The 27,296-nt window shown below is 35.1% G+C and overlaps 1 protein-coding gene and 1 pseudogene across 1 annotated transcript; one reads left to right on the top strand and one right to left on the bottom strand.

Moving 5' to 3' along the window:
• The window catches only part of LOC148190838 (uncharacterized), a 67,400-nt pseudogene that overhangs the window by 33,365 nt on the left and 6,739 nt on the right, over positions 1 to 27,296 (bottom strand).
• ARPC4 (binding protein) lies at positions 1,610 to 9,648 on the top strand. The gene is made up of 9 exons (XM_088102246.1): positions 1,610 to 1,665; positions 1,762 to 1,864; positions 1,946 to 2,011; positions 2,120 to 2,172; positions 2,356 to 2,383; positions 4,057 to 4,131; positions 7,786 to 7,890; positions 8,719 to 8,808; positions 9,322 to 9,648. The coding sequence occupies exons 2-9, from the start codon at positions 1,862 to 1,864 to the stop codon at positions 9,409 to 9,411; spliced, it is 510 nt and encodes a 169-aa protein (XP_087958372.1). The 5' UTR covers positions 1,610 to 1,665; positions 1,762 to 1,861; the 3' UTR covers positions 9,412 to 9,648.

Genomic DNA, 27,296 nt, shown 5'->3' with positions numbered 1-27,296 from the left:
GAACCAATATAAAATAATTGTGTGATGATAATTTCACCATTGCAAAACACCTTACTTGTAAACACTGCAGTTCCTTACGAAATTAATCTTTGATAAACTCTTTTGTTCTTTCTCAAGAGTTATCTTTCTCAAACGTTATAGTAGCTTTGCTAAATGCTCTAAAAATACTTTGCCTCTGAACGTTTTGTTTTCAAAAGAGTGTCTTATAAATAAACCATTTAACAATTTGTGTAGACCTTATAATCTTTAACAAAGTTGTTAAACATTCTTTTGTGAAAAGTTTTCCAAAAACACAATTCAACCCTCTCTTATATTGTTTTCTTGTAATTTCACGAGATGTTGATACTTAAACATAATTCGATGATTGTTTCTTGTGTTATTACTCTCAAAATAACTGAAATAAAATGAGCAGAGCTTTTTCTAATAAACTCTTGTGGTTTGAGCTTCATGTGGGGAAGCTTTGTTGATGAGCTTGCCGAGTTGTATGGCCGAGCTTAGTTTTCGAGCTTATCTATCGAGCTTTTGTCCTTATTTCCACTATGTAGGCACTATGCGCCACCATGCCATCGCAAGCTTCGTTGCGGCCACCGCAAGAGTTCATCCACCACCGTGAGCTTTAAGCCACCAAAAGCAGCGCCTCTACCAATTCGTAGAAATCCCTTCGTGGTGTTGGCAAACAACTTTCCCCTTTGCAATTCTAAAACCTTAATTTGGGTAGAAAGGGGCTGCCACATGTCAAACCCTAACCCCTTTTCTTTTAATCCTCTGTCAAAACATTGTCACCTCATCAATATTTTTTAAATTCTAAATTGACACGTTATTTTACCTCATAGTGCCACACAATAAGAAGAAGTGGAAACATCATCATGTTTTGGCCAAGGGGCAGCTACACCGTTAGATTTTTAACGCTGTAAGCAAAAATAACTTACTTGATCCATTTTTACACAAATTGGGACCTTTATAAACTTTTTTAAAATGTAGGAGAACTTTGAACAAACCTCTTCATTCGAGAGACTAAAATAAGTATTAAGCCTATAAAAAATAATACAAACTTTATTCTCAAATCCATTTACTTACCTTTTCTCAAATCAATATTCACAAGTGAACATATAGAAAAGATTAGTATGTAAAAAAATATCCAATAATTTTGTTATTAGTGAAATTTAACTTAAGAAAAACTATGATTTTAGCTAAAACTTTAAAAAAAAAAATTTGTAGTAGTTGATTGAGTAATTTAGTTGAAAGTTGGCTTGTTTACTTTGTTAAAAAAAAGATAGATACAAACTTCACTTTTTACATTTTTAGACATAAAAAGAGAAATAAAGAGAAAGTAAAGAAAAGGAAAAAAAACAAATAGTGTATAATATTACACTTGAAGGATGAAAATAAAGAGAACAAAAAGATGAAAAATTAGAGGGTAATAATACTTTAACAATATTTTAACATTTAACATGGTGTGATTATGTCTAAAATTACTTCAGAATTACACCTGAACTAATAAAAAATGACGTATGAATGATGTTAAAATGTTTAAAAAAAATATTTTCAATGTCGAAAATTAAAACGGAACAAAGGAAGTAGGTATAGGGAGAATCATGTTCTATATTAGCTATTGGGGTCAATCGCAATCCGTCAAAGGCACCAAACCATACTGAAACGAATCGGGTACAGGGAAAAAGCGTGGTTGGTGAAATTCCTGGGATCCCCACTGCAGGGACTATTATTTGTTGTTTTGATTTACCCACTTTTTCTTTCTTTCAGTTCAATCACTATCTTAATCCTCTCTTACACTCCACGCACAACTACAACTCTTCCATCATCATTCATTTCTAAATTCGGATTCGGACCCAAACCCCAACTCATGGTACGCTCTTTCTTCTTACAATCCTTCAATCGTCATATGATTCATACCGGTTGAATTCAGCATACCGTTTTTGCGTTTCAGGCGAGCACGTTGCGGCTATACTTGACCTGCATTCGGAACACGCTAGAGGCCGCAATGTGTCTCCAGGTACCTTCTCTTACTCTTCAATGCCACCCTCTCTCCCTCTGTATATATATATATATATATCCATTTTCTTTTCAACGTTTTTTCTTCTCTTCTTCGCTACGCTTCTAGAACTTTCCCTGTCAAGAAGTCGAAAGGCATAACAAACCCGAGGTTGAGCTCAAGTACGCTCTCTCTCTTTCTCTCGATCTAATTGATAGTGTTAAGAGAAAAGGAACGAAACAAATAATTATGTAATTGAGATTGTAATTTTGTTCTCGAAATATAATACGACGATTGCATGATGTTATTATCAAAGAAAAAAAATCAAGGCGATTAGATTGAGAATTTTGTTGTTTTACTTGCAGGACCAGTCCCGAACTCCTCCTCAATCCCGTAATTTCCATCTCGTTTCGTATCATTATGCAGTAATTTCTGTTTTAAGTTTTGTTTCCACTGTAATTGGCGTGACTTGAGGTATGTAACTATGTATCAAAAGATATATGGCCTTTCTTTTTCTTTTCTTATGTAGTAGATAAGTTGATGAAAAGAGAAGTTAGGTTCATAGGAGTTTTGGTCTTAGGCTAGTGGCTACTTTTGCATGGTTGGGTCTTTTCGGTTTAGAGTGAGACCGGTATTCTATATGTTTCCTGAAATCTATTCCTTCTTCGAAGTTTAAATTGGACGGTATCTAGGATTGTCAGGTCTAGCTTTTTAGGAATTTCAAATACTTCATAAATAAACTTGTGTTTGATAACATTGCTGATCGCACTCGTGTTTTATTGAATTTGTTCATTCCTTACGATTTTTTCTTGCAATTATAAGGGCCTTGTGAGTGACACTTTCACAATCAGTTTGTTACTTGTTGCTAATAGACTTTTACAAGTTGGAAGGTCTTGTAAGTGCCTTTTCTTTATTTCTTATTCACATCGACCGATAGGTTGAAGAGGCTGAACCATCTGTTTCTTCAGAGGTAGTAAGTAGTTCGAGAAATTTGGTGCAGATAGCTCGGCTTAAGTTGGAGGGAGTGTGTTTGTGCTTCAACACATGAGTTCATGGTGTTGTGATGAACTGTTTTAAGATTCCTATTAGAAGGAATGCTAGAGTGTGTAGGCACCATGCTTTATATTCTCTGAACCCAAGTGTTTCTTGATTGAATGGAGTGCTCGACTTAAAGACATACCATACCCTATTCCAACATTTTCCTTGTGATGGAGGCTTCATGTAATTTATAATAGAATACGAAGATATTATGATTTGTATCTGAAGCACATTTAATCTAAAAGAGGAATAACATGAAACAAGACTTGTCTAAAATCAGGAAAAAGGAACCGCAACATAAATGAATACTTGCACTCAAAGGACAGAGAGAAATCAACATAGAGGTTGTTTGGTGGGGAGGATGTGGGATGAGAGAATTGCTTTTAGAAAGACAAGATTAAATCATACTAAGAAAAGGGTACTGTTTATTTAGACAATAACTTAAATAAGGGAAATACATGTGCAGTAAAGAAAATGAGAGTGCAGATGAGTAGTGGAAGCAATTTTCAGGAGGTTTCTATTAGTTAGGATGAGAGAATTTCGAAGGATTGCTTCTATAGTATTTCGCTACTTTTGGTTCATGATATATTTTTTCATTTAGACTCACGTCCCTTTGCTTGAAAGTCATACTTATCATTTTTCTGGCTCTGTTTTGGATTTCAAATATTTACTTGCTGGAAAGGATGGGCATGAAAACAAGTTTTCTTCTAGACTATATTAAGATTCTGTAATCTATAGTCTTCTGTTATTTGCTTTTGTTATTATGTTCATCAGCAACACAAATTGGAAGTGGCTTTAAGTTGTCTTTGTTAGAATTAACTGTACTCTTGTCATGATAATTGTGCCTCAATCCTAATGTCTTCTTTTACCATACCTTTCTAAGTTATTGTATACTTCATTTGGATGAAGCTGAATCTTGTAGGTGATAATTTTGGCTCACTGGTTTTTGTTTTACTATACGTTCCTAAATGATATATCACTCTTGCATCAATGCTTCATTGGGAAAATATGTGCATTTGTTGTAACAGGTTTTGATATGTCGAAATGAGGCTGAAAAGTGCTTAATAGAAACATCAATCAATTCATTGCGGATAAGTCTCAAGGTATATTTTTTCTTGATTGTGAGACTAATATTTTGTTAAAATGGTTTAAAATTAAATCTTTTCCCATGATTGTGAAGATTGATTCAGTAAAATCTGTGAAAGGTTTCCAGAGTGTCTAACAACGTCTAGTCTTAGTTTCACATCTGGTCTACTATAGTGTCTATGAGACTAGAGCTTCTTATGTGGGTGCTTATGACCAAATGTGTGTCATATGGTCCATGTGTCCTATTTGTTCAGTTATAGCACGTGTCCTATTTGTTCAGTTATAGCACGTGTACAATGTTAGTCTGGTTGGTATTGCTCATCATTAGGGACCTTATAATGCCACTTATGTAAGAGTTCATTTAGTTTGTTAAAGCTGTTACAATTGTTAACTAACTAAGAGCAAGAGTTCACTGAGAGAGAAACCAAGAATTGTAATTGATGTGTTTATAATGAATTATATCATGGATGAAAATTGAAGTTCATTAACACTTCAATTGCATTACGTGTACAATGTTATTGTGGTTGACTTTGCTTATAAATACAGAATTGATATTGTCACTTATGAAATGGTTCGTTTAGTTAGTTAAAGTTGTTACAACTATTAAGTAAAAGTGAGAGTTCACTGTGTGAGAAACCTAAAGTTGTAATCTATGTTCATAATGAATTCTGTTGTGGATGTAAACTAAAGTTCATGAACACTTAAATTGGATTACATTACTTTTGGTGTGTAATCTTTTGTCTCCTGTTAGGATATTTACCCTATTTATCATGATTATATTGTGTCAAGGGTTACCCTATTTATCATGATTATATTGTGTCTAGGGTTACTCTATTTATCGTGTACTCTTGTATCAATTTATTCTTATAAATAGAAGATTATGAGAGGAATCAATCAAGCCTTCTAGAAATATATTTTCCGGTTTCTAATCTCAACATGGTATCAGAACAGGTTGTCTGAGTCTCTTCTTACTCCGTCTTTGTTTCCGCCAGTGGCTGGTGGCTGCTGCCACCGGTGGCCTTAAAAAAACAATTTGTCTTTTCTGCAATCAGCAACCCTGTTCTTTTAATCTCATTATTTGTAGTATTCTTCTTGTTGTTTTTTGCTGTTACCGCTGCCGACCGTCACCGACTGCTGCCGTTCACCGTCACAGTTTTGTCCGGCGACCAGTGGATCAGAATCGCCTCCTCGAGTGACGGCCAACCTCGCCGGTGTCGAGGGCTAGTTCTCATCTAGGTGCCGCCATGTGCACCACATCTATTCGACGTCCGCCACTACCGTCGCGTTTGCTCTGGCGAAGTTAGGGGTTTTGTGTGCCTCGAGGACTGTGACCCATCCCTAGTGGTCGCTGCCTCATTCTCCTCCACACGAGAAATCACAAACGGCTTCTCTCTGATCAGCTTCCAGCGAGTGTTTGTCACGTGCCACCTTTTCGGTGTCAAATTGATACCGCGCCATTGCCGGTCGTGTCGCCGAAGCCTCCTGAGTTTGTTTCTGTCTTTGTTTCTTTGGTTCGGTGGCTGTAACTCAGACCTAGGGTTTTCTCCTTTGATTAGTTTGGAACCCTAAGTCCTTCAGATCTCCTCTATTTCATCATTGTCTGACTCGCCGAATCATGTTGAGCCTATATTTACCTGTGGTTCCTAATTTTGAAGTCATGGTATTCTATGTTTTCTCTCTTAAAACCCTAAAATTGAAAATCCCCAATTTCTTGTTTTTGTTCTGGAATGGTGGAGGCACGACTACTTCTTCATCACCCTCTTTGCGTCACTTAAGTACCACCAACAGAAGTCATCCAAGTTCGTTCATTAACGCACCACATAATCCAACCATGGTTATCCTAGTGTCATTTTGGTTTCTTCTTCTCCTTGTACGCCACCACGGGTTTTCTTCTCCTTTGGTCACTCCAACCTGTCTTTGGCATTTCAAGGGTGATGGTGAGCCTTGCGCCTGGGCTTGGTGCCTGTGAAGGAAGCAACCCACTATGATAACAAATCTGTGTTTTTGGATTTTGGGTATTTTCCTGGTTGGTTGTTGTTTAAGAATGCAGGGTGATGAAGGAAATTGGTAGGTGAATGTGTCTCTGAGTGCTCCACCTGAGGCTTAAAGGTATGGGGATAATGGAATTGAAGACTCATGATCTCTTGGTGAATGAAAGTGAAGATGGGATAAGAGGGGAAGAAATAAAAAAAAAAAACTCTCTGATTCAGCATTGTACCTTTGTTTCAACATTGTTCCTTGGCCTCCTTTCATAATGTGTGTTTAGCTTTGCATATTGTATCTTTCCCTTGTGCCTTAGGTAACCCACTATGAAATCCATTGAGATATCTGACCAGACTTGAGTGGGAATTGGTAGTGGCTGAAGTAAAGCTGCTGGAGCCAAAGTTTCTGCCTTATTTCTTTGATAGACCTCACATTGCACGACAAAGTTTTTAATGTCAGCCACTTTAAAGTTCTGAAGTATCGTCTCTGGCCCCCAGTCGGAGATTCATGCAAATCCTTAATAATGATAGGAATGCGTGAATACAATTTTGGTAGTACCAATTTAGCATGACAAAACAATCTGCCCTTCTTCCATTCATACACAGGGTGAGCCTTAGAATCTACCATTAGATCCTGTATTAAAGATGTTAGCTTGGAATCCTGCTGAACTTCCTCTTTCCAAGCTTCCCACTCATCAGTTTGGAAACTGGATAAAGCCAGAAAATACTCTTTTCTGGACAATGTATCTGCCACTTTATTTTCCCTTCCTGATCTGTAGTGAATCTCAAAATCAAACCCAATTAATTTAGAGGCCAATTTAAATTGCTCCTCTGTTAATAATTTTTGGTCATTGAGAAACCACAGACTTTTCTGGTCTGTAACCACGATGAAATGACTCCCCATCAAATAATGCTTCCACTTATGTATTGGCTGAACCATGGCCATTAGCTCCTTTTCATAAACTGATTTATTTTGACCCGGATCTGACAGAGCTTGGCTCCAAAAGGCTAATGGTTTGTCCTCCTGTAACAACCGGCTCCCAAACCTTTGCTAGATGCATCTGTTTCAATGGTGGAAGGTTTGGAAAAATTTGTGACTGCTAAGATAGGATGTTGAGTCACAGCCCCTTTTAATTTCTCAAATGCTTGTTGAGCCTCTTCATTTCAATGAAACCCATTCTTAGTTAATGATTGGGTCAAAGGTTTAGCAATCCTCCCATATCCCTGCACAAACCTTCAATAATTGTGTGCGTGTGTGAATAATAGGAAATTTTAAAGGCTATTATTAAATTTTTGACACTCGTGAAATAAATTCACATAATGGGGTCAATTGTCCTCTAATAAGAGTTTTAAAGATGATTTTTTTAATATGTGAATAATATTAATTAATATTGAGATAGTGCAGTCTTCCTAGTTATCTGAACTTTCTTGGATACTCTTAAATAGAATTATGAAATCATCTTTAATATCTTAAAAGTATCACTAAATTGGTAACATCTTTCAATTTAAAACTTCAGTCAACTGAAAGTGGTAAATTGCTTTTATAATTTAATTTTATCAGCAGTTGGTCAAACTAATCTTTGAATGAGATTTTTCTTTCAATCATCAAATTTGCATGAGATATACCAATGTTCATTATCATTTGTCCCCAATTCCTTGTTCTAATTTATTCTTTCTCATTCTTTGCAGGTTAAGCAGGCAGATGAACTTGAAAACATACTGACCAAGAAATTTCTTAGATTTTTATCAATGAGAGCTGAAGCTTTCCAAGTACTCAGAAGAAAGCCTGTTCAGGTTTGTATCTACTAGCATTAAGATAGTTTTATTTTCCTTTTCATTTTCTTTTAAATTGAGAATGGTGTCTGGTGATAAATTTTCGTATTGAATAATGTAGTGTCTAGTTGCGTGCAGTTTCATTGATGTTTTAATTGAAGTATTTGTTGAGGTTGTTTCCTAGATAGTGTATTGCATGACTTTAATAAATGAGATGGAGCAGAGCAGTGTGTTCAACCTACAATGTTGTGCTTTTTTATTGATATGTATATATACACACATAGGAGTTACAAAATAAGGCAAGGCACATACGAAACAAATAATAATAATAATAATAATAATAATAATAATATAACATTACATTTTAACAGCATGATGCTAAGGTTGTGCTTTGATTGATGACTTGTCATTATTACTAAAGTTTGACAAAAGCAATAGGCATACCACATGCACGGAAATTCTGTTGTTATTTATTTCGAAGGTAGTGCTTGGTTTAAATCCTCTACAGACATAAAATGGGACATGCAAAACTATCCTTGCATTTAATTTTTCTTCTCTTATTTTGGCACTGATTTATGAATTGAAAAATACTGCATAGTGTCTATTTATTAGTGATTTTTAAATTGTATGGTGGTTTATTTACCCTCCAAAGGAATTTTAATCCTCGTGTGAATAATTATTACTGAGAATCACAGCATTGTTGGGGTAGTTTACTCTATTCATGCTGTTAATGATTCTAACCAAATATTTCTTTCCTTTCTCTAGGTAGAAGACAAAATTTCTTTTAACATACTTCCGTTTTTCTTGGTAACTTGATCATTGATGTCATCTTCTTGTTTCTCTTGGCAGGGATATGACATTAGCTTCCTTATAACAAATTACCACTGTGAGGATATGCAAAAGCACAAACTCATTGATTTTATAGTGCAATTTATGGAGGCAAGAATTTTGTTGACCCTATAATTTAGATTTGCCTTCTTTTACGTGACATGTAGTAATTGTCTAAATTAGGGATACCGTATGATCTATGAAAGCATTGCAAAGGTTCCGCGGAACATTATTCTCCTGGGTAATTGGTGCTAAGATCAGTATAACATGCAGAAATAAATTAAAATATAATAAATAGAATAACATTTTGATATTCTTTATTGGATGTTAGATACCTGACCTTATTAATCAACTTTCAAACGAGGTATAAATGATTTACTTACAGACTTTTCCTGCCAGATTGGTATTTGGTGTAGTGAACTTAAAAAGATTTACTGATAATTTGAAACATCAAGATGATGTTTTTGCTTGCTTTTTATTACCTTCCCGACATTTAAAATGGCTTCTTTCATCGATCTGTTGTGCTTTTTTATAGGATATTGCCAATATTAAATAAATGTGACTTCTACTTTAGTTTTGGTTAATTGTTTGAAATTTAGTATAATAATGGCCTTCAAATTACAGGACATCGATAAAGAGATAAGTGAGCTCAAAATGTCAGTGAACACACGGGGGAGGCTTGTTGCTACAGAATTTTTGAAGCAGTTTATCTGATGCTTTTAACTAGTTGGAACTGCCAAATCCGTGTAAATTGTACTCTGCAGGTCTAGTTTCACTTCACTTATCAAGTGCTTTGCCCCATGAGCCAATGGTCTGTGGCTTTATTATATTTAACAGAAGTGCAGAATAAATTTTGTAGAGCTTAGTACATTATATAAAGAAAATTATGACAAACCTCCATGCCATTCCGAGTAATTGAAGCTACTAAAGGTTAGCACATTTATCACTTAAGTTTTTTTCAATTTTCAACTTTTGCATGTTTTATTGTAACATCCCAAAAATATAGCATGAACTATATGAGAGTCATTACTTTAATAATAAGATAGAACAATTTTCCGAAAATTAGAGTTAAGTTACAGTTATCCTAAAATATTAAAAGTTCACTAAATCTATTCCTATTACAAAACTATTCACAAGATCGAGCGATCTTTTACTAAGCTGAGGGGTCCTTTCCTTCCAAGGACCGCTCTACTGAGAACTTCTCTCCAACGGCTCACACTCACAGGATGATCATTGCAAAAGAAGAACCAAACAGAAAACATGGACAAAAACAGGAAATAAGGGTAAACTAATGTAATTTAATTGTATACATACATTTCGCACAAGTCCAAACAATGCAAGATCGAACACTACAACATACCAAAACCAAATACAAGCAAGCATGTACAAACCAAACACTCAAGTAGTTAGGACCGAACACTATACTCATGCATAGACCGAACACCATAATTCATGCATAGACCGAACATCATAATTCATGCATAGACCGAACACTTGACCATCCGAATGTATGAATGTGTAGCTATAGGCGTTTCTGCAGTTGTGGTGGTGAAACAACAAGACCCCATCAAGCTACTCCACAAGGTTAGTCCAGTGAAGATTACCTCGATACCCTGAGGTTAAAGGACCTCTTGCCATTCTCACACATGAATTACTCCTCTCTACTTGAGAATGAGTAATCACAGAATATCAGGATAAATGCTAGCTTAACACGATACCCACATTCATACTTTACAATTCAATTACCATCCACGAGACATTCGCCTTGAAATTCTCTTTCACATTACTTGAAAACATAATTCTCATCACTTAACATAAAAAGTCATTCACCAATTATATCCTCACTCATAAGACCGAAAACCCTGTGAACGTTGGAGACTGAACAAATTCTCACCACCCTAGGACAGGACCGAACAGTCTATAACAAACAAGACATGACAATTGACCGAACACTAGCGAAGGCCGACTACTAGGGAAAGTCTAACACTATATTAAAGTTGAGTACTAAAACTAGGTTAAATACCGAGACTAAATCGAATGCTAGTATAAGACCGAGAATTAACACTAACATAACTGCTAGTATAAGACCGAGCGCTAACACTAGCATAACTGCTAGTATAAGATCGAGTGCTAACACTAGCATAACTGCTTAGTATAAGACCGAGTGCTAACACTAGCATAAATGCTAGTATAAGACCGAACGCTAACACTAACATAAATACTAGTATAAGACCGGACGCTAACACTAGTATAACTACTAGTATAAGACCGAGCGTTAACACTAGCATAACTGCTAGTATAAGACCGAGCGCTAACACTAGCATAAATGCTAGTATAAGACCGAATACTAACTCTAGCATAAATACTAGTATAAGATAGAACGCTAACACTAGCATAACTGTTAGTATAAGACCGAGCGCTAACACTAGCATAATTGCTAGTATAAGACCGAGCGTTGACACTAACATAAATGCTAGTATAAGACCGAACACTAACTCTAGCATAAATACTAGTATAAGACCGAATGCTAACTCTAGCATAAATACTAGTATAAGACCAAGCGCTTGACCAAGACCGAACGACCAACTGTGCACACTCCGCGTTCTGCATAATTCTGCAAAAGTTATGTAGAATTACGAAGAACACCAAAATTTACCCAAAACCAAATATTTTTTCTAACTTCTAATCCTCCAAACATGATTCCTACACCAATTCAAACCTATCTAAGAGTGCCTAAACATCTCTAACCTTCATTCACAAAATTTCACACCAAAACCCACCTAAAAATCTGCATAAAACTTAACTCAAAAATCCAAAATCAGATTTACCACTTTTATACATTTTTGGCCAACTTAGGGGTTCTAACAGGTCACATAACACTTGCTCAAACTCACCTCACTGCCAGAAATCCCAACCTCAAACTCTCATTTCCACCCTCTCACTTCCTCAAATTGACACTGGTCGATCACTTTTTCTGCATAATACTCCCCAAATCTAGTTCACAGAGTTCAGTCCTCACATTCAATCAAAAATAGAAATTCAACATGCATTTCAATCAATCATACAATTCATTTCAAACATATAAAAATACAAGTTAAATTATTTAGCTTTTGCTTACCTTAAAATAGTTGGACCAAAGGAAAACCTTCACTGAATTTGCTATCCCACAACCACAAACACAACCAACAAATCTTTGGATTGGTGAGAAAACACCATCCACCGAACCAGAACTAAGAATTAGACTCAGAGGAGGTGAAGAAGGACACATGCAAGCAGAACATAGCTTGCATGCAACTGAAACGTGCAAAAAACACCAAGGACAAGAGAAACCACTTACCAATGATTAAACCAGTAACTGAGAGAAGATTGAACAGCTCCAAACTGCAGAGATACTCAGATTTGAGCTGTTGGAAGAACAAAACGACTTGAATCACTGGAAATCTAGAGAGAATTTGTAGAGGAGGAGAAAATAAAACTTAGAAGTTTGGAGAGAAGAGTTGCATGCAGAGAGTGACACTAAATTTTAAAACTTTTGTTTATATACTACCATCAAAACCGATCGGTCCTCTCAGCTGCACACACCTGTCTTCCTCCACTTTCTCTGAATTTCACAGTCTTTACATTTATCATCCATGTTTTTTTCGTACATTTTATAATCTTTTCAAGCTCTTCACATTTTACCCATTTTAAAAATCAATAGTAAAACAATTAATTTTTAGAGGCTTGTCATCATTTTCATACATATTTAACAAATTTATTAGCAATAATTAAAGAAAATGAAAATTTTTGTGCGAGAAATGTGAGATGAAAAGGAAATTAAATGGTAAAATTCTAGAAATAATAATAGTTGGATGACAAAAGATGCAATCAAGCCCAATTAAAGGTAGTAACTAATTTTTTTCAAGGGGAAATATATAATATTAAATTAATAACTTTTAATCTATTCCTAATAACTTTCGCTTTCAAAATATATATTTGCTTCTTATATTCTAAATAAAATCATGTTCATATCTCTTTTAATTTTGAAATATATGATTCACCTAATTGATTTATATAACTTTGTATTCAATGTAGCGTTAAATAATAATTCTATATAAGCATGTTTTACATATTATGTAATTCATGTTTTATCCAAGAACCGATCCTTTTACAATCAAACAGTTGAGTTAACCGATTAAAACACTATTTGAAGGTTTAATTATTTAATTTGATTCAAACGGTATGACTAGAATTATTATTATAATTAAATAATATTAACAATTTTGGAAGATCATAATTTTACTTTGTTAAAAACTAAATAAAATGTAATGTTATAAGATATTAGTATTTACAATGTATATGCAATTAAAATAAAATATATTATCATATTTAAACAAACTTTTGATAATTTTCTTCAATATTTATTAATTTGAAATCTATAATCTATAATAATATATACAATTGAAAGGAGCTGGTAACTTTTGTATTCATATACACACACAAATATATATATATATATATATATATATATATATATATATATATATATATATATATATATATATAATGGTAATTTATTTTAATATTTTAGTATATATTGTTTTTTAGTATTATTATTACTTCAATTAATATTAATAGTACTGTTATTTTAATTTAAATAAAACAATATAATATTGACGTACACTATAACAAAAACCCGCGCATCACAGATCTACAAATATGTAGTAGAAAAAGGTTTCAGACTAGGAGATCTGTTTCACCTTTTCTATTTCTAATTGTAACTGAACGGTTAACAGGGATAGTAAAACAAGCTTGTGCAAAACAATTGAAAGTTTAATTACCTTTTGAAGTATATGAAAAATATTGAATAGTTTTGATAGAAATTTTTTTTGATATAATATGTTATCGAGTTTTTGAAAATTTTCTTTAAATGATTGGAAGCTCAACGTAATAAATTTGTATAATAATAGATTTTATTGTGCTACTCAGAATATATATAACAACATTTTGTTAAGAACTTCCTTTATAAATAAGATTGTTTAGTCTGGAAGATTCTTATGTTTATATCGTTTGGTCTGAAAGATTTTTATGTTTCATAATAAAGCGCGACTGCAGGTTTTCACGAGAGGATCGTTTAGGTAAGAGAAGAGATAATTGCACAAGAGACTTTATACTGGTTCACTCCAACTAAGTTACGTCCAGTCTCCTTTGTAGACAGTTCCACTATAATCTTCACACGATTAAAATGAGTATTAGCAACACTCTTGGTACTTAGTAATAATGGTTGATTTTACGTTATCTATGATGTAATTTTGATACCAAATCAACTCTCTTTGACTGTGAAGCTTGCTTAAACTCTTGTTTTTAGTTGAATTTTGTGAATAAGTTCGTAGAGGTTATACTTAATGATTTTTATCACTAATTCCCTCAATTTTGTAGGTTATTAGTATGTTTTGGAAGAGGAACAAAGTATCAAGGAGTTGGAACCCAGGAAGGACAACAAAAGAACTAGAATAGAAGGTTGCAGAAGGCTCAAGGATGCTTGGTTGCCCTTTTCTAGGGCCCTGGGTGCTGGTTGTCACGCAAGGACGCCTGGTTGCCCTCTTCAGGGGCCCTCAACGCTAGTGGTCACGCAAGGACGCCTTCTTGCCCTCTTCTGGGGCGCTCAGCGGAGAAGGCCACACAACCATGCCTGGTTGCCCTTCTCTAGGGCGCTGAGCGCCAGTTACACCCACTATAGGACGCTTGGTTGCCCTCATCCAGGGCATTGAGCGCCACTCTTCGCGCAGGCTCGCCTGGTTGCCCCCAGCTTGGGGCGCTGAGTGCTGACAACCTGGGCCTATGTGATACTTTGGATCTATTTAAAGGTTTTTGCACATTAGGGTTCACATCTTTGGATGACTGAAGCACAAAACCACTATTTTTGACCCTTTGGAGGAAGAGCGGGCATGCAAGAGCTTTCCTTTTCTTTTTCTAGGGTTTACATCTCATTTACATTCTTCCATTGTAAGCCAAGGTTCTCCATGACAATGGAGAGCTAAACTCATTTGTTGTTGGGGAAAGATGTAACCTCTGAACTTCATGTATTTGAACATGTTTTAAATATTTTATGCTTCTTTTCATTGAATGTTAGTGATTTTCTCCTATTCTTAATGCTTGTTATGTTTTGGTCATTCATAGCTTGATGATTGAATTTCTTTGTTATTGGGAAATACTTAGAAACCATGATCTGGAGGATTTCACAAAAGGAAATATTATCTAGGGATAAAAATAGGACGTTTAGTTGTCTTAAGCTTCTTTTCTTAAAGCGTGTCTTAAGCTTCTTTTCTTAAAGCGGAATTTGTTATTAGGGTTTTCAAGGGATTGTTGTCTAATAATCAAGGCTAGGCTTTTTACACCAATGGATTGAGTTCTAAGTAATTTTGAAAGTGACATTAGAATTCTAATGAAGAAGATGAGTTCTAATATGCATGAAAGTGAAGTAGGTGAAATCTAACCCCAACAACATCATCATCTCAATACCATTCATTCATTCTTGTTTTAGCTTCAAAAGATCAATTTTACATTCAAGTTATTATGTTTACTTTTATTGCATTCAAATTTCATTCAATGGAATCATTCTTTAGTCTTAATTAGTTAAGGTATTATACCGATTGTTTGGTGTCACGAGTCTCTTGGGAAAGGATATTTGGTCTTACCATTTTATATTATTTGATATGATTTGGTATATTCGCCAATGAGTTAACAAGTTTTTGGCGCTGTTGCGGGGACTCGTGGTAACACTATACTTTTGTGTGATTCTTAACTAGTTTAGACTTACTTTTTTTACTGTTTTTAATTTTTCTTTATTCTTACTCTTTTGGGCTAACTAGTACTGTGTTCTATAGTGTATGTAGGGTAAAATCTGTACTGGGAGCAGAAGATCATCTGAACCTCTCCTTACAAGTCTGGAAGTGGAGAAGACTGCCTGAAGGAACAATAGTAGAAGAAGAAGGCAGAACATGACTTCTAGAAAACCTTTTCCCCCTCCTGAGATTCTTGAACAACCTTTTACTCTGGTATGTGATTAGGAAACATAAGACATGACTGACAATCAGAACGGTCGAGGTATTGGTCCAGTCATACGTACTTTAGAGGATTACTCAACATTCACTAGACCTCTCCACTTCAATAGCATTGCTCGGCCACAGGTTAGTTAATACCGCAAACATTGAGATGAAGCTTGCCCTCATCCACTTGGTGCAAAGCAATCCGTTCAATGGCCTAGCTTATGAGAATCCGTATGAACATTTGACCACCTTCATAGAGATTTGCAATACCGTGAAGATTCATGATGTGCCAAAAGAGGCTATCAGACTCAACTTGTTTCCTTTCTCTTTGGGTGGCAATGCCAAGATGTGGCTAAATTCATTCCCAAAAAATAGCTTCACTGTGCGGGAAGATGTGGTGGCCAAGTTTCTAAACAAGTACTTCCCTCAGTCCAAGATAAATAAAGGGAAGCAGGAAATCTCTTCTTGGATGAGACTTTAGGCCAAGCATGGGATAGATTCAAAGGCCTATTGCGGAAGACTCCTACTCCTGGATTTGATGAACCTACGATAATCATTCTTTTTCTTGGAGGACTAAAATCACAGAATAAATTGATGTTGGATGCCTCAACTAGAGGTAACATCAAGTGCAAGACTCCAGATGAAGCTTATGAGTTGATAGAGAATATGACTGCTAATGATAATGAGATGCATAATGAAAGAGGTCAATTCCAACAAAAAGAAGTTCTCAAACTACAATCTCAAAATGCCCTATTAGCTCAGAATAAGATAATGACTCAGCAACTTGAGGCCTTGATGAAGAAACTCTCTCAACTACCTAAAGAACTTCAAAATGTGTCACATGCTCAACATCAAGGTTGTGAGCTATGTGGAGGAGATCATGTAAATATTCAGTGTGGCATGCAAGCCAATGCTCAAGAAGAAGTACATTATAAGGGTAATCAGGGCAGCAGAGGTAACTATAACCAAGGGTGGAAACCTCACCCAAGCATGGGTCAAGGACAAGCTGTTAAGATGTCGACAAATGTACCGAATCGTATCAAGTAATAATAAATGGTAAGACCAAGTATGGTTTCCCAAGAGACTCACGACACTAGACTGTCATGTAATTACTTAACTAATTAAGACTTTGAAGAACAATTTTTAGGGTTTTGAATGCAAAGACAAGAAAGTAAATATGAATTCACTTTTGATCAATTGCGGCTAGACACAAGAATGAATGGATGATGTTGATAATATGAGATGAGTATGTTGTTGGGGTTTAGATTTCACCATCTTTACTCTCATGCATATATGAATTCTTCTTCTTTATTAATTGTTAACATCACTTTCTGAAATACTTTGAACCCGATGTCTCGGCGAAAAAAGCCTATCATTAATTACTAGTTTACAATGTCTTGTCTCCCTAATAATTAATTCTACATTACGAACGAAAGCTTAAGATGACCAAAAATCATATCCCCATCCTTGAGCAATACTACTTTTGGGAGAAATTTCTCAGATCTAGATTTCCTCGTATGTGTCCATATCACGAAAATCAATAATCATGTCATGAATGAGTTAAACATAACAAGCATAGAGTAAAGAAGAATAACCCTAACAATTAATGAAAGAAGAATAACCCTAACATGAGAGTTTAGAGGTTACATCTTCCCCAACAACAGAAAACAGGTTCAAGCCCAACACACTGGCGCTTAACGCCCTTATTTAGGGCGCCCGGGCAAAACTGCAAGAAAACTGGCAATCAGCGCCCTTGGAAGGGTGCCCAAGCGTGATGCGGGACTGGATTTTGCGCTTAGCTCCCCATAGGGGCGCTCACTCCTGGCGGTAGCCTTCCAGAACTCTTTTTTTTTTTTTTTTCTGTTTTGCTTGCTTTTATGGTTGATTCAGCTCTATAGATTGTTGGATATTCTTCCAGGCACATTATTAGCTACAAAATAAAGGGAATTTAGTGATAAAATAATAAAGTGTAACCTTTACTCAGTTATTCGTAAAACTAAAGAAAAAACATGAGTTAAAACAAGTTTCTAAGTCAAAAAGGGAGCGTTTAGTATCAAAATTATATCACAGATAACATTACATTCAACCGTTATCACAAGCTGGGTCATTTAATAGACAATCACAATAGCAATACCAACCACAACCCTCCTTATCTGACAGGACTTCAAATCTAGAGGACACACTTCAACAAATCATGTGAGTGTCCATCTCCAGTCATAAAAGCAAAGAAGCTACCATTAGAAATTTAGAGATACAGGTTGGTCAACTAGTTAAGAAGTTGTAGGAGAAATCTGAGAAGAATTTTGGGGTTGATACTGAAGTTAACCCTAAGGAGGAATGTAATGTCATTATGATTAGAAGCGGCAAGATGTTAGATGAGAGAAAAAAGAAAGATAAGTTGAGTGAAAAAGAATAGCTGAATGAAGAGAGAAAAGAAGAGGCTGAGAAAAAGAAATAAAGTTATGAGGGGAGAAAAAGAAAGAAGAAGAGGATGAGAGAAAAAATGAAAAACAATAGAGAAACCCTTTCCTTACCCAAAAAGTTATTCAAGGAAGGAAAAAGAGAAGAAATTTGGGTGTTTCATGGATACCTTCAAGAAATTGAAGATTACTATACCCTTGACTGAAGCACTGCAACAAATTCCTGCTTATGCTAAATGCTTGAAACAATTTCTCACTTAAAAGAAGAAATATCTAGATGAAGAAACAATTGAAGTGCAGGATAATTGCAGTGCCATTATGTAGAAGACTCTCCCTCCAAAATTTAAAGATCTGGGAAGTTTCACTATCCCTTGCACCATTGGGAATCATGATACAGGGAAGGGCTCTAGTTGACTTAGGGGCTAGCATGAATCTGATGCCCCTATCTATGCTTAAGAAGATTGGTGGTCTTAAGGTCAAACCTACAAGAATGATCTTGCAAATGGCAAACAAATCCATCAAGCATCCTTATGGTGTAGTGGAAGATGTTGTGATCCAGATTGAGAAACTCAAATTTCCAGTTGATTTTGTAGTAATGGAAATAGGGGAAGATGTAGAGATCCCTCTCATTCTTGGAAGACCATTCATGAAGACATCTAAGGTTGTCATTCATGTAGATGATGGAGTTTTAACGTTTAAAGATCAATATGAAGATGTGAATTTTAATGTCTTCAATGATGTGCAGCCAATTCAAGTAAAACAGACTAGTTCTAAAACAACATATGAAGTACTATTAGTGACTAGCCTACCTGATCAAGTTGTTAAATTGGTCAAGAGGATCCATAATTGTTTTTCCCCAAAATTGAAGGAAGATGATGGAGATAAGGAAGAGAAACTAGTTCACCAAGATTCTATGCTAGAAAATAATGAACCCTACCTTGGCAAATCAGTGAAACTCAAGAACAAATTATGGGTTATCAAGACTATCAAAGTAAGGAGTTCTTGAGATTGTGGCTCCTTATTCTAGGAGAGTAAAGCTAGTGACTAGGAAGATGCTAAGATTATGTTGGTGTGATGAAAGAAACAAGCACGCCAATATTAAAAATCTAAATTGAGCATAGTGGTGTCAAGCTAATGACGTTAAATAAGCGCTTACTGGGAGGCAACCCAGCTTTTTAGTTCATTTAATTGTTCGGTTTTGATTTGATTTTGCTTTGAATGTTTTTGTGTTTTTAGGTTATATGTTGCTTCTCCCAGACTTTGGTGCATTTCACTTGATGAGTTCACCACTCGCATGTCTTGGCTTAGGGACCAGGCCCAAGCTAGTGGAGGAGGTGACATGTTTGGAGCCGAAGCTATGGTAGAGGATGATGAGGATGATTTGGAAGAAGATTCAAATGCCTTTGAGGGGAGTGATGACAACATCTCTTGATGCTGTGTTTTGTGTTATTTTTATGTGTGTTTGAATTGTGTTTATTTTGTTTTTAATTTCAGTTTGAGCTATGTACTTGGTTAAATGGATAGTGGCTGCAATGGTTTGGTGTGAAATGATAAATTGTTTGATTGTGAGAAGTAAGATTATCTTGTGTTTACCTTATTGAATTGTGATTGATGTTGAGATAATGATTGGTTTAGCTCTTAAGAACAGATGGTGGTTTCTCATAGTTGTTTAAGACAGATGCATGGTTTCAATTATGATTAATGTGCTTGGCATGATGCTTATCAAATTTTGGAACCTTGAATTAACTTGTGAGAGGTTGGACTCTAGACTTTTTTGTTGAATGCTATTGCTCTAGAATCACAATTGATTTTGCCTGAGTTTTGCTATTGAACTATTTGCTTGTTTGTTAGAAATGATCAAGGCCATCTGTTCTTATCCCTTATAAGCCAATGCCAAAATTTTAACCCAAAAATTTGTTTTATCCTTTGAACCTTGAGCTGAATGTGAAAAACACCTTTGAAATCCTTGCCTTGAATTGAGTAGAGTATGCATGTACAGTATAGGAGAATGGTTCAAGTTTGGGTTGTTAAAAGAAAATGAAAAAGAGCATTAAGTAAAGTAAGAAAAGAAAGAAAAGCAAGAGAAGAAAGAAAGAAGAAGAGAAGGATCAATTCAATGAATAAAAGTTGGGATTAAGTTTAGAATTCTCAAGTGAAAAGTAGAAAGAGAGATTAATTTTAAATTATGAAGTAAGTTATTCACTCTCTTAACTCAAGGAACTTTGTTGTCCAGAAAAACAAGTTTTCTTCTTAGCCCAGCCACAATACAAGTCTTAAAAAGTTCTTGTGATGATAACTTGATTGTGAATGTGTTTGATGTTGTTTAAATGAAAGGCAAAGTTGATTTGTGTGACATTGTAATGGTAGAGTGAAAGAGACACCTCAGTACACACATGTGAGCTTGAGTGAGACACTTTCTTTGTTGAGGAATGGTTCCATGCACTATAGGATAACATTTTGCTTGGTTGTTGATCACTCATAAGGCCTTTGCATCAGTTGTGTATTCTTTGTTATATGAGCACCATAGTTGAAGCTTGATTGGCTAAGACATCATTATATCTTGACTGATCTTTCTATGATGGGACGACATGAGTAACTACTTGTCTTAGAATAAAATGCTTTTTGGTGTGCTAGACAATTGTAGTATGACTATTTTTAAGCTAAGTTACATTTTTCTTGAGGACAAACAAAGTTTCAAGTTTGGGGCTGTGATAACGCAAGGACGCCTGATTGCCCTCTTCAGGGGCTCTCAATGCTAGTGGTCGCACAAGGATGCTTGCTTGCCCTCTTCTGGGGCACTCAGCGGAGAAGGCCATGCAACCATGCCTGGTTGCCGTTCTCTGGAGTGTTGAGCGCTAGTTACACCCACCGCAGGACGCCTGGTTGTCCTCAGCTAGGGCGCTGAGCGCCACTCTTCGCGCAGGCTAGCCTGGTTGGCCCTAACTAGGGTGTTGAGCGCTGGTGACGTGGGCCTATGTGATACTTTGGATCTATTTAAAGGTTTTTGTGCATTAGGATTCACATCTTTGGACGGCTGAAACACAGAAACACTATTTTCGACCCTTTGGAGGAAGAGTGGGCATGTAAGAGCTTTCCTTTTCTCTTTCTAGGGTTTACATCTCATTTACATTCTTCCATTGTAAGCCAATGTTCTCCATGACAGTGGAAAGCTAAACTCGTTTGTTGTTGGGGAAAGATGTAACCTCTGAACTTCATGTATTTGAACATGTTTTGAATATTTTATGCTTCTTTCATTGAATGTTAGTGATTTTCTACTATTCTTAATGCTTGTTATGTTTTGGACATTCATAGCTTGATGATTGGATTTCTTTGTTATTGGGAAATACTTAGGAACCATGATCTGGAGGATTTCACCTAAAGGAAATATTATCTAGGGATAAAAATAAGACCTTTAGTTGTCTTAAGCTTCTTTTCTTAAAGCGAAATTGGTTATTAGGGTTTTCAAGGGATTGTTGTCTAATAATCAAGGCTAGGCTTTTTACGCCAAGGGATTGGGTTCTAAGTAATTTGGAAAGTGACATTAGCATTCCAACGAAGAAGATGAGTTCTAATATGCATGGAAGTGAAGTAGGTGAAATCTAACCCCAACAACATCATCATCTCATATCATCTCAATATCATTCATTCATTCTTGTTTTAGCTTCAAAAGATCAATTTACAATCAAGTTATTATGTTTACTTTTATTGCATTCAAATTTCATTCAATGGAATCATTCTTTAGTCTTAATTAGTTAAGGTATTATACGATTGTTTGGTGTCACGGGTCTCTTGGGAAACGATACTTGGTCTTACCATTTTATATTACTTGATACGACAACTTCATCCACCAAGACCTTGACCTCATCTTCTCCTAGGTCCACGCTATGCACTACAATGGCTGCCTCATAGATTCTGCCACGTGCCACTAGCATGGTCCAGGTAGGAGAGAGAATATATAGGTGTGATAACACTCTAGATTTACATATTTTTCTTTGTTAAAAATCATTTCTTAGATTTCTTTAGTTTTTAATTTCTTAGAATTAGGCTAGTTTTGTGTTTTTCTCTTAATTCTTTAGTTTTATAAAATTCTAGTTAAAAATAGGTTTTTAGATGTAATTTTTAGTATTTGTAAATAATTAGGATATTAATATTTTTTTTAGAAAATCTTTTAATAAAAATCTTTTTCTTTACTTTTCTTTTAATTTTTGAATTGCTGAAATATTTCTTTTATTTTTCTTTTGGGCATTAATTCATATTTTTTTTATTGCAGAAAGGCCCTAAAAATTGGGTTACAGATTCAAAGTAATTGGGCCATTTTGGCGCTGGACCTGCTGCTGCCATAGGGGTCTAGAAATTCATTTTCATTTGCAATGCTCGAGAAATTCATTTGGAGGAAAAGAAAGAAAACCTCTAGGGCTTGGTTCCAGAGAGCGCAAGAGAAAGAGAGCTTCAATAGCTCTTGATGGTGACCCAGATCATGAAGCTTGTGTTCTCGTCATTTAATCAGAGAAGAACCTGCCCGGAGAAGCTGACCGGCGAGTAAATGGAGCTGACCGGAGATGCCACGTGGAGGGTGAAGATGGAAGCGTCCAAGTGAAGCAAGGTTCCCCTTTTCCCATTTTTTTCATTTTCTCTTTTCGTTCTCCAACCCTATATAAAGGGGTTTTTCTGCATGTAAAGGGGGATAGAAAGAACACTTCTTCATATACTTTTGAGATACATTTTCAGATGCTCTGTAGATTAGGGTTTTTACGCTTTTCTTAGAGTAGAAGTAGAGTTCTCGACTTTTGGATTTCGTTGAGACGATCGCGAGGGTGACAGGCCGCGAGAGTCTTGGTGATTTCCGGTAGTTTGTAAAATTTTCTTTTCATGTTAATAAAGTTGAGTTTTGTGTTTTTGTTCTGTTCTTGTTTATGTCTCGATTTTGTTCTTTGTTTTTGATTTCTGTACTTGTTATGTGTTGAGAAAATGATTTGGATTCTGTAACTCTGCACTTCTATGGTTCCGTTTGGAATTAAATGTCTCCGTAGTGAGCATTCTTCATCGAAATGTCTTCTCGAGACAGAGAACAGTCCAATGCATAAAAACTGATTCAAATATGTGTTTCTTGAATTTGTTTGTGCATTTTAGATTGATGAATAGGTTAATGAACATTGATTGGAAAAATTAGTGGAAAGAGTCAATTTAAAGTTCTGAAATATGACTTAGAATATCCTGTATTGGAATTCATATTATCAGGATGTCTTCCTGAGAGCTCTAAGCACTCTTTTATTCAGTTCAATGTGCAATTCACCTATGACTTCAATTCTGTTTTTTTATTGTGATACTGTTTTTAGAATTTAGGTACTGTTTTTGATTTGTTTCAATTCTAAATTCTGTTATTGATTGATTTCTGGTGATATATAGATTAGGATAGAGTGATCTGTATTGCATTTTAATTTTACTTTGATTTTTGTTTTCCTATGAATAGACTAAGTTTAGTAGATTAGATGTTGAACTGTCTACTCTTAGAATCTTGTTCAGTTTTAGTTTTAGTTTCATTTTGCTGTATTAGGTTAGTTTTAATTGCACTCAGTTCTCATTTTAGTTTAGGTTCTGTTTTGTTATGCAGTTATTTTACAATTTAGATTAGGTTCTAGTTTTGTTGTTATTTCTTTGCATTTTATTTCTTGATTTTTTTTCTTTTATACAAATTTGATTCCTTTATTCTTTTCTCTTTAATTTCACTGTTTCATTTTCTATTTCCCCACCTTGTTTTTATAGTCAAGTAATAAATAATTGCAAGAATTAACTTTACATTCTGAAACTTAATCATAGTTGAGTCCTTGGATTGATCCTTGGTTGTCCCTTTACTACATTAGTGGGGAAACTGAGTTTGTTCTGATTTTAGGCGACAAAAATCAGTTTAACAAGGTGACATGGATGAGGGACGTCCATGTCGTCCCCTTGGGCACCGACATCTAAGCAACTTCCTTTGCTGCTTCTACCTGTCAAATTAAATGTTAGGTTATACGAAAAGTAAATTAATAAACAAAAATAATTATTAAGTTTACCTGTAGTGGGCACGACAAGTTTCCGCTACATGAGATGGCATACGATGCATGCCATAATGCTCAAACTGCTGCTGGAACTAGCGCGTAACCATTTCAGCAACTTCATCATACAACTCTGCCTGAACCTTCTTTGTGATCTCCTGCGTGATCTCTTTTCTGATGTCCTGCTTCAGCTTTTCTTCATACTCTTTACTTAATCTGTGTCAAGATGTGTAACATCCCGTAATCTCACACTTGATAATTCATAATTGATATATTGTAGCATTACATTTAAGGTAACATCCCTTAATCTCATACTTGATAATTCATAGTTGATATATATATATATATATATATATATATATATATATATATATATATATATATATATATGTTTTAAACTCAGATTTCAACTATAAAATCATAAATATAACTCGAATTCTTCTAATTTATTATTCTATCTCTTTCTTCATTGACACTGAATCAGGCGACATTCCTCCATCCGTTCCCGTATAACGAATTATACGATCATCGCACATACACAAACACAAACAAGTAGGGTGAGCTAACATGCAACCAATCTTTTATAAAACATGCATAATTACTTTGATACACTCAACAAACCTCATATAATAATTATGTCAGACACCCTCATACCATCATACAACAATCGCATCATAGATACTCATCCATTACTTTGATACACTCAACAAACCTCATATAATAATTATGTCAGACACCCTCATACCATCATACAACAATCGCATCATAGATACTCATACCATCACACAACAATCGCATCATAGATATTCATCCCACAATACCACAATTACTAATAGACACTCATCCCACAATACTTAATAGACACTCGTTCCACAATACTCAATAGACACTCATTCCACAATACCCAATAGACACTCATTCCACAATACCCAATAGACACTCATTCCGATGATATGTTGATGAGCGGTCACGGGAGGTTATGCACTTGTGATGACTTCTACTTCTTCTTACAAATACACTTCCAAAATGCTCCATACCATCCACAAGGTTAGTCCTCAACATTATGTCCAAAACCGACACATAGACCAGGACCTCCTACCCTTCTCACCACATAATTCATCCTTCTCTACTTGAGACTGGATGATTATTAGAGTATCAGGATAACCTCCAACACCAACATATACACAAATACCATATCATTACTTAATCTCTCCACGAGACTCATACCATGCCCATATTCCTCAACTCACATTATACCCTTACAAAATCTCCCCATAATACTCATATCATGTTCAGATGCATAAATTCAAATCCAATAAAATCCAATCATCGCAGAAATCATACAAAATGAATATATGACAAAATAAATTAACAATACTAAAATATCACCATAAATGGTCACCGAAGAAGAATCAAATGTTTGATGAATCAAACTCACCATAAACGCCAGTACATATGACTAGTCACAACTTACTGGATTTGACCAGGGCTGCTCTATGATCAGGGATGTACCAACTCCGGTTTTTAAGATTCCTCTATCCTACCATCACAATTATAATCTCTTGCTCATAATTTGTTTCCCCGAAAACCCTCCAGAACCTCTACTCTTTTTGCAACTAAAAATTTCTTCCTAACTCTTTCTTCTCTATTTCTCAAGCTTTCTCACTTGATTCTTCCTCTCTTTGTGCAGAATAGCCTCCCCTCTCATGGCTATTTATAGTTCAAAAATTTTACTATTCACAAATTTTTTAATATTATTTATTATTTATTATTTTAATATTATTTTATTATATTAATATTTTAATCACCACTTGACATATTGGATCCCTCAATAATGCCTTGAAACCTGGAGTGATTTATCCACTATCAATATTTTAATTTTTTATTTATTTGTTTTTTAATTTTTTTTAATTTTTTTAAAGAAAAAGGTAGAAAAGAGTTTGAACCCATTTTCTTGAAATCCCCACAATTTTCTACCATTTAAGCTACCAAAATTTCTTATTTAGCTTTCCACATTTTATAAACTTATTATATTTTCCATTCACAAAGAAATTTATTACTACTAGTAATAAAATTGTTACTATTAAGGTAAATATTTTTCATGGGTCTTACAAGATGGATGCGAGGAAGACCCAAATAACTATCGTATGACTATGTCAGTCCCAACAACACGCATCCATCTTGGGTGCTCAAGTCATCCAATAGTTATGGCAAGAATATCCTAACGACCTTCTTGTGTGAATTGACCTTGGGAGGTCTGCTCAACCAAGGAGTCCTGTAACATAACAAAACTTCAAAATTATTTGAAAGATCTATGTAATATATATAACAAAATAAGAGAAATGACATCTTACAATTCTTTCTGATATCTCTCTATCAGTGTTGGAAGTTTAAGAGCTCGATGATCTTATACGGGCTAACTTCCACTTCTCGTGCCGAGATGGTGGTGAAGGAGGAGGAGGAGGTTCACCATCCTTAGAAAATGGAAGTCTACTATCTGACTTCTGCTTCATTATTTTTTCCTCAAGCTTCCTGTATCCACCACGAGATAGTAGGTGTGGATTTTTATTCTGAGCACTTATACCCTATGCTTTTGACCTTGTTTCTTGTGACAAAATGAAACAATTGTTATGATATAAAATTATGAATGATGAATTGAATGATTTTACCTACACTTACCTGCCACGATTCGAATGAATGAAGCTGTATAAACTGACGCCAAGTTTCTTCGTCAATTGCAGAATATTTAGAACATGGAGTTTCATTACTTTTTGCTTCAAATATATATATGGACTTCAATTTTGTCTTAAACCCCCAAAATCTTTCTACAATTGCATATAACACCTATTCCTTAGGCTCGCGACATTTGGGATATCAAATGTCATATGTAATAAAGAAAGTAATAACCTTATATCAATACAAATTTATCAATATAATGAAACTAGAATTTGGAGCAATATTGATTAACTTACCAATAGATCTTGCCAGATAAGATTCCGGTCAGCCTTAGACACATGGTCAAAGGATGGAGTAAGGATAGAGATATAATCACGTGCTAGTAGTCAAAGGTAAGACCTAAAAACATCTACATTTGGTCTAGATGCTACTCTTGTGAT

This window comes from Vigna umbellata, chromosome 11 (assembly GCF_029865625.1).
Source record: "Vigna umbellata cultivar VRB3 chromosome 11, Vumbellata_1.0, whole genome shotgun sequence".
Taxonomy (NCBI): Eukaryota; Viridiplantae; Streptophyta; class Magnoliopsida; order Fabales; family Fabaceae; genus Vigna; species Vigna umbellata.
The sequence above is the reverse complement of the archived record's forward strand: the minus strand, read 5'-3'. Positions and strand labels throughout refer to the sequence as shown.

Coding starts and splice junctions, on each gene's coding strand:
- ARPC4 (XM_088102246.1), top strand. Junction 2,012..2,119: donor AGGCCGCAATGTGTCTCCAG/GTACCTTCTCTT, acceptor CTACGCTTCTAG/AACTTTCCCTGTCAAGAAGT. Junction 7,891..8,718: donor TCAGAAGAAAGCCTGTTCAG/GTTTGTATCTAC, acceptor TTCTCTTGGCAG/GGATATGACATTAGCTTCCT.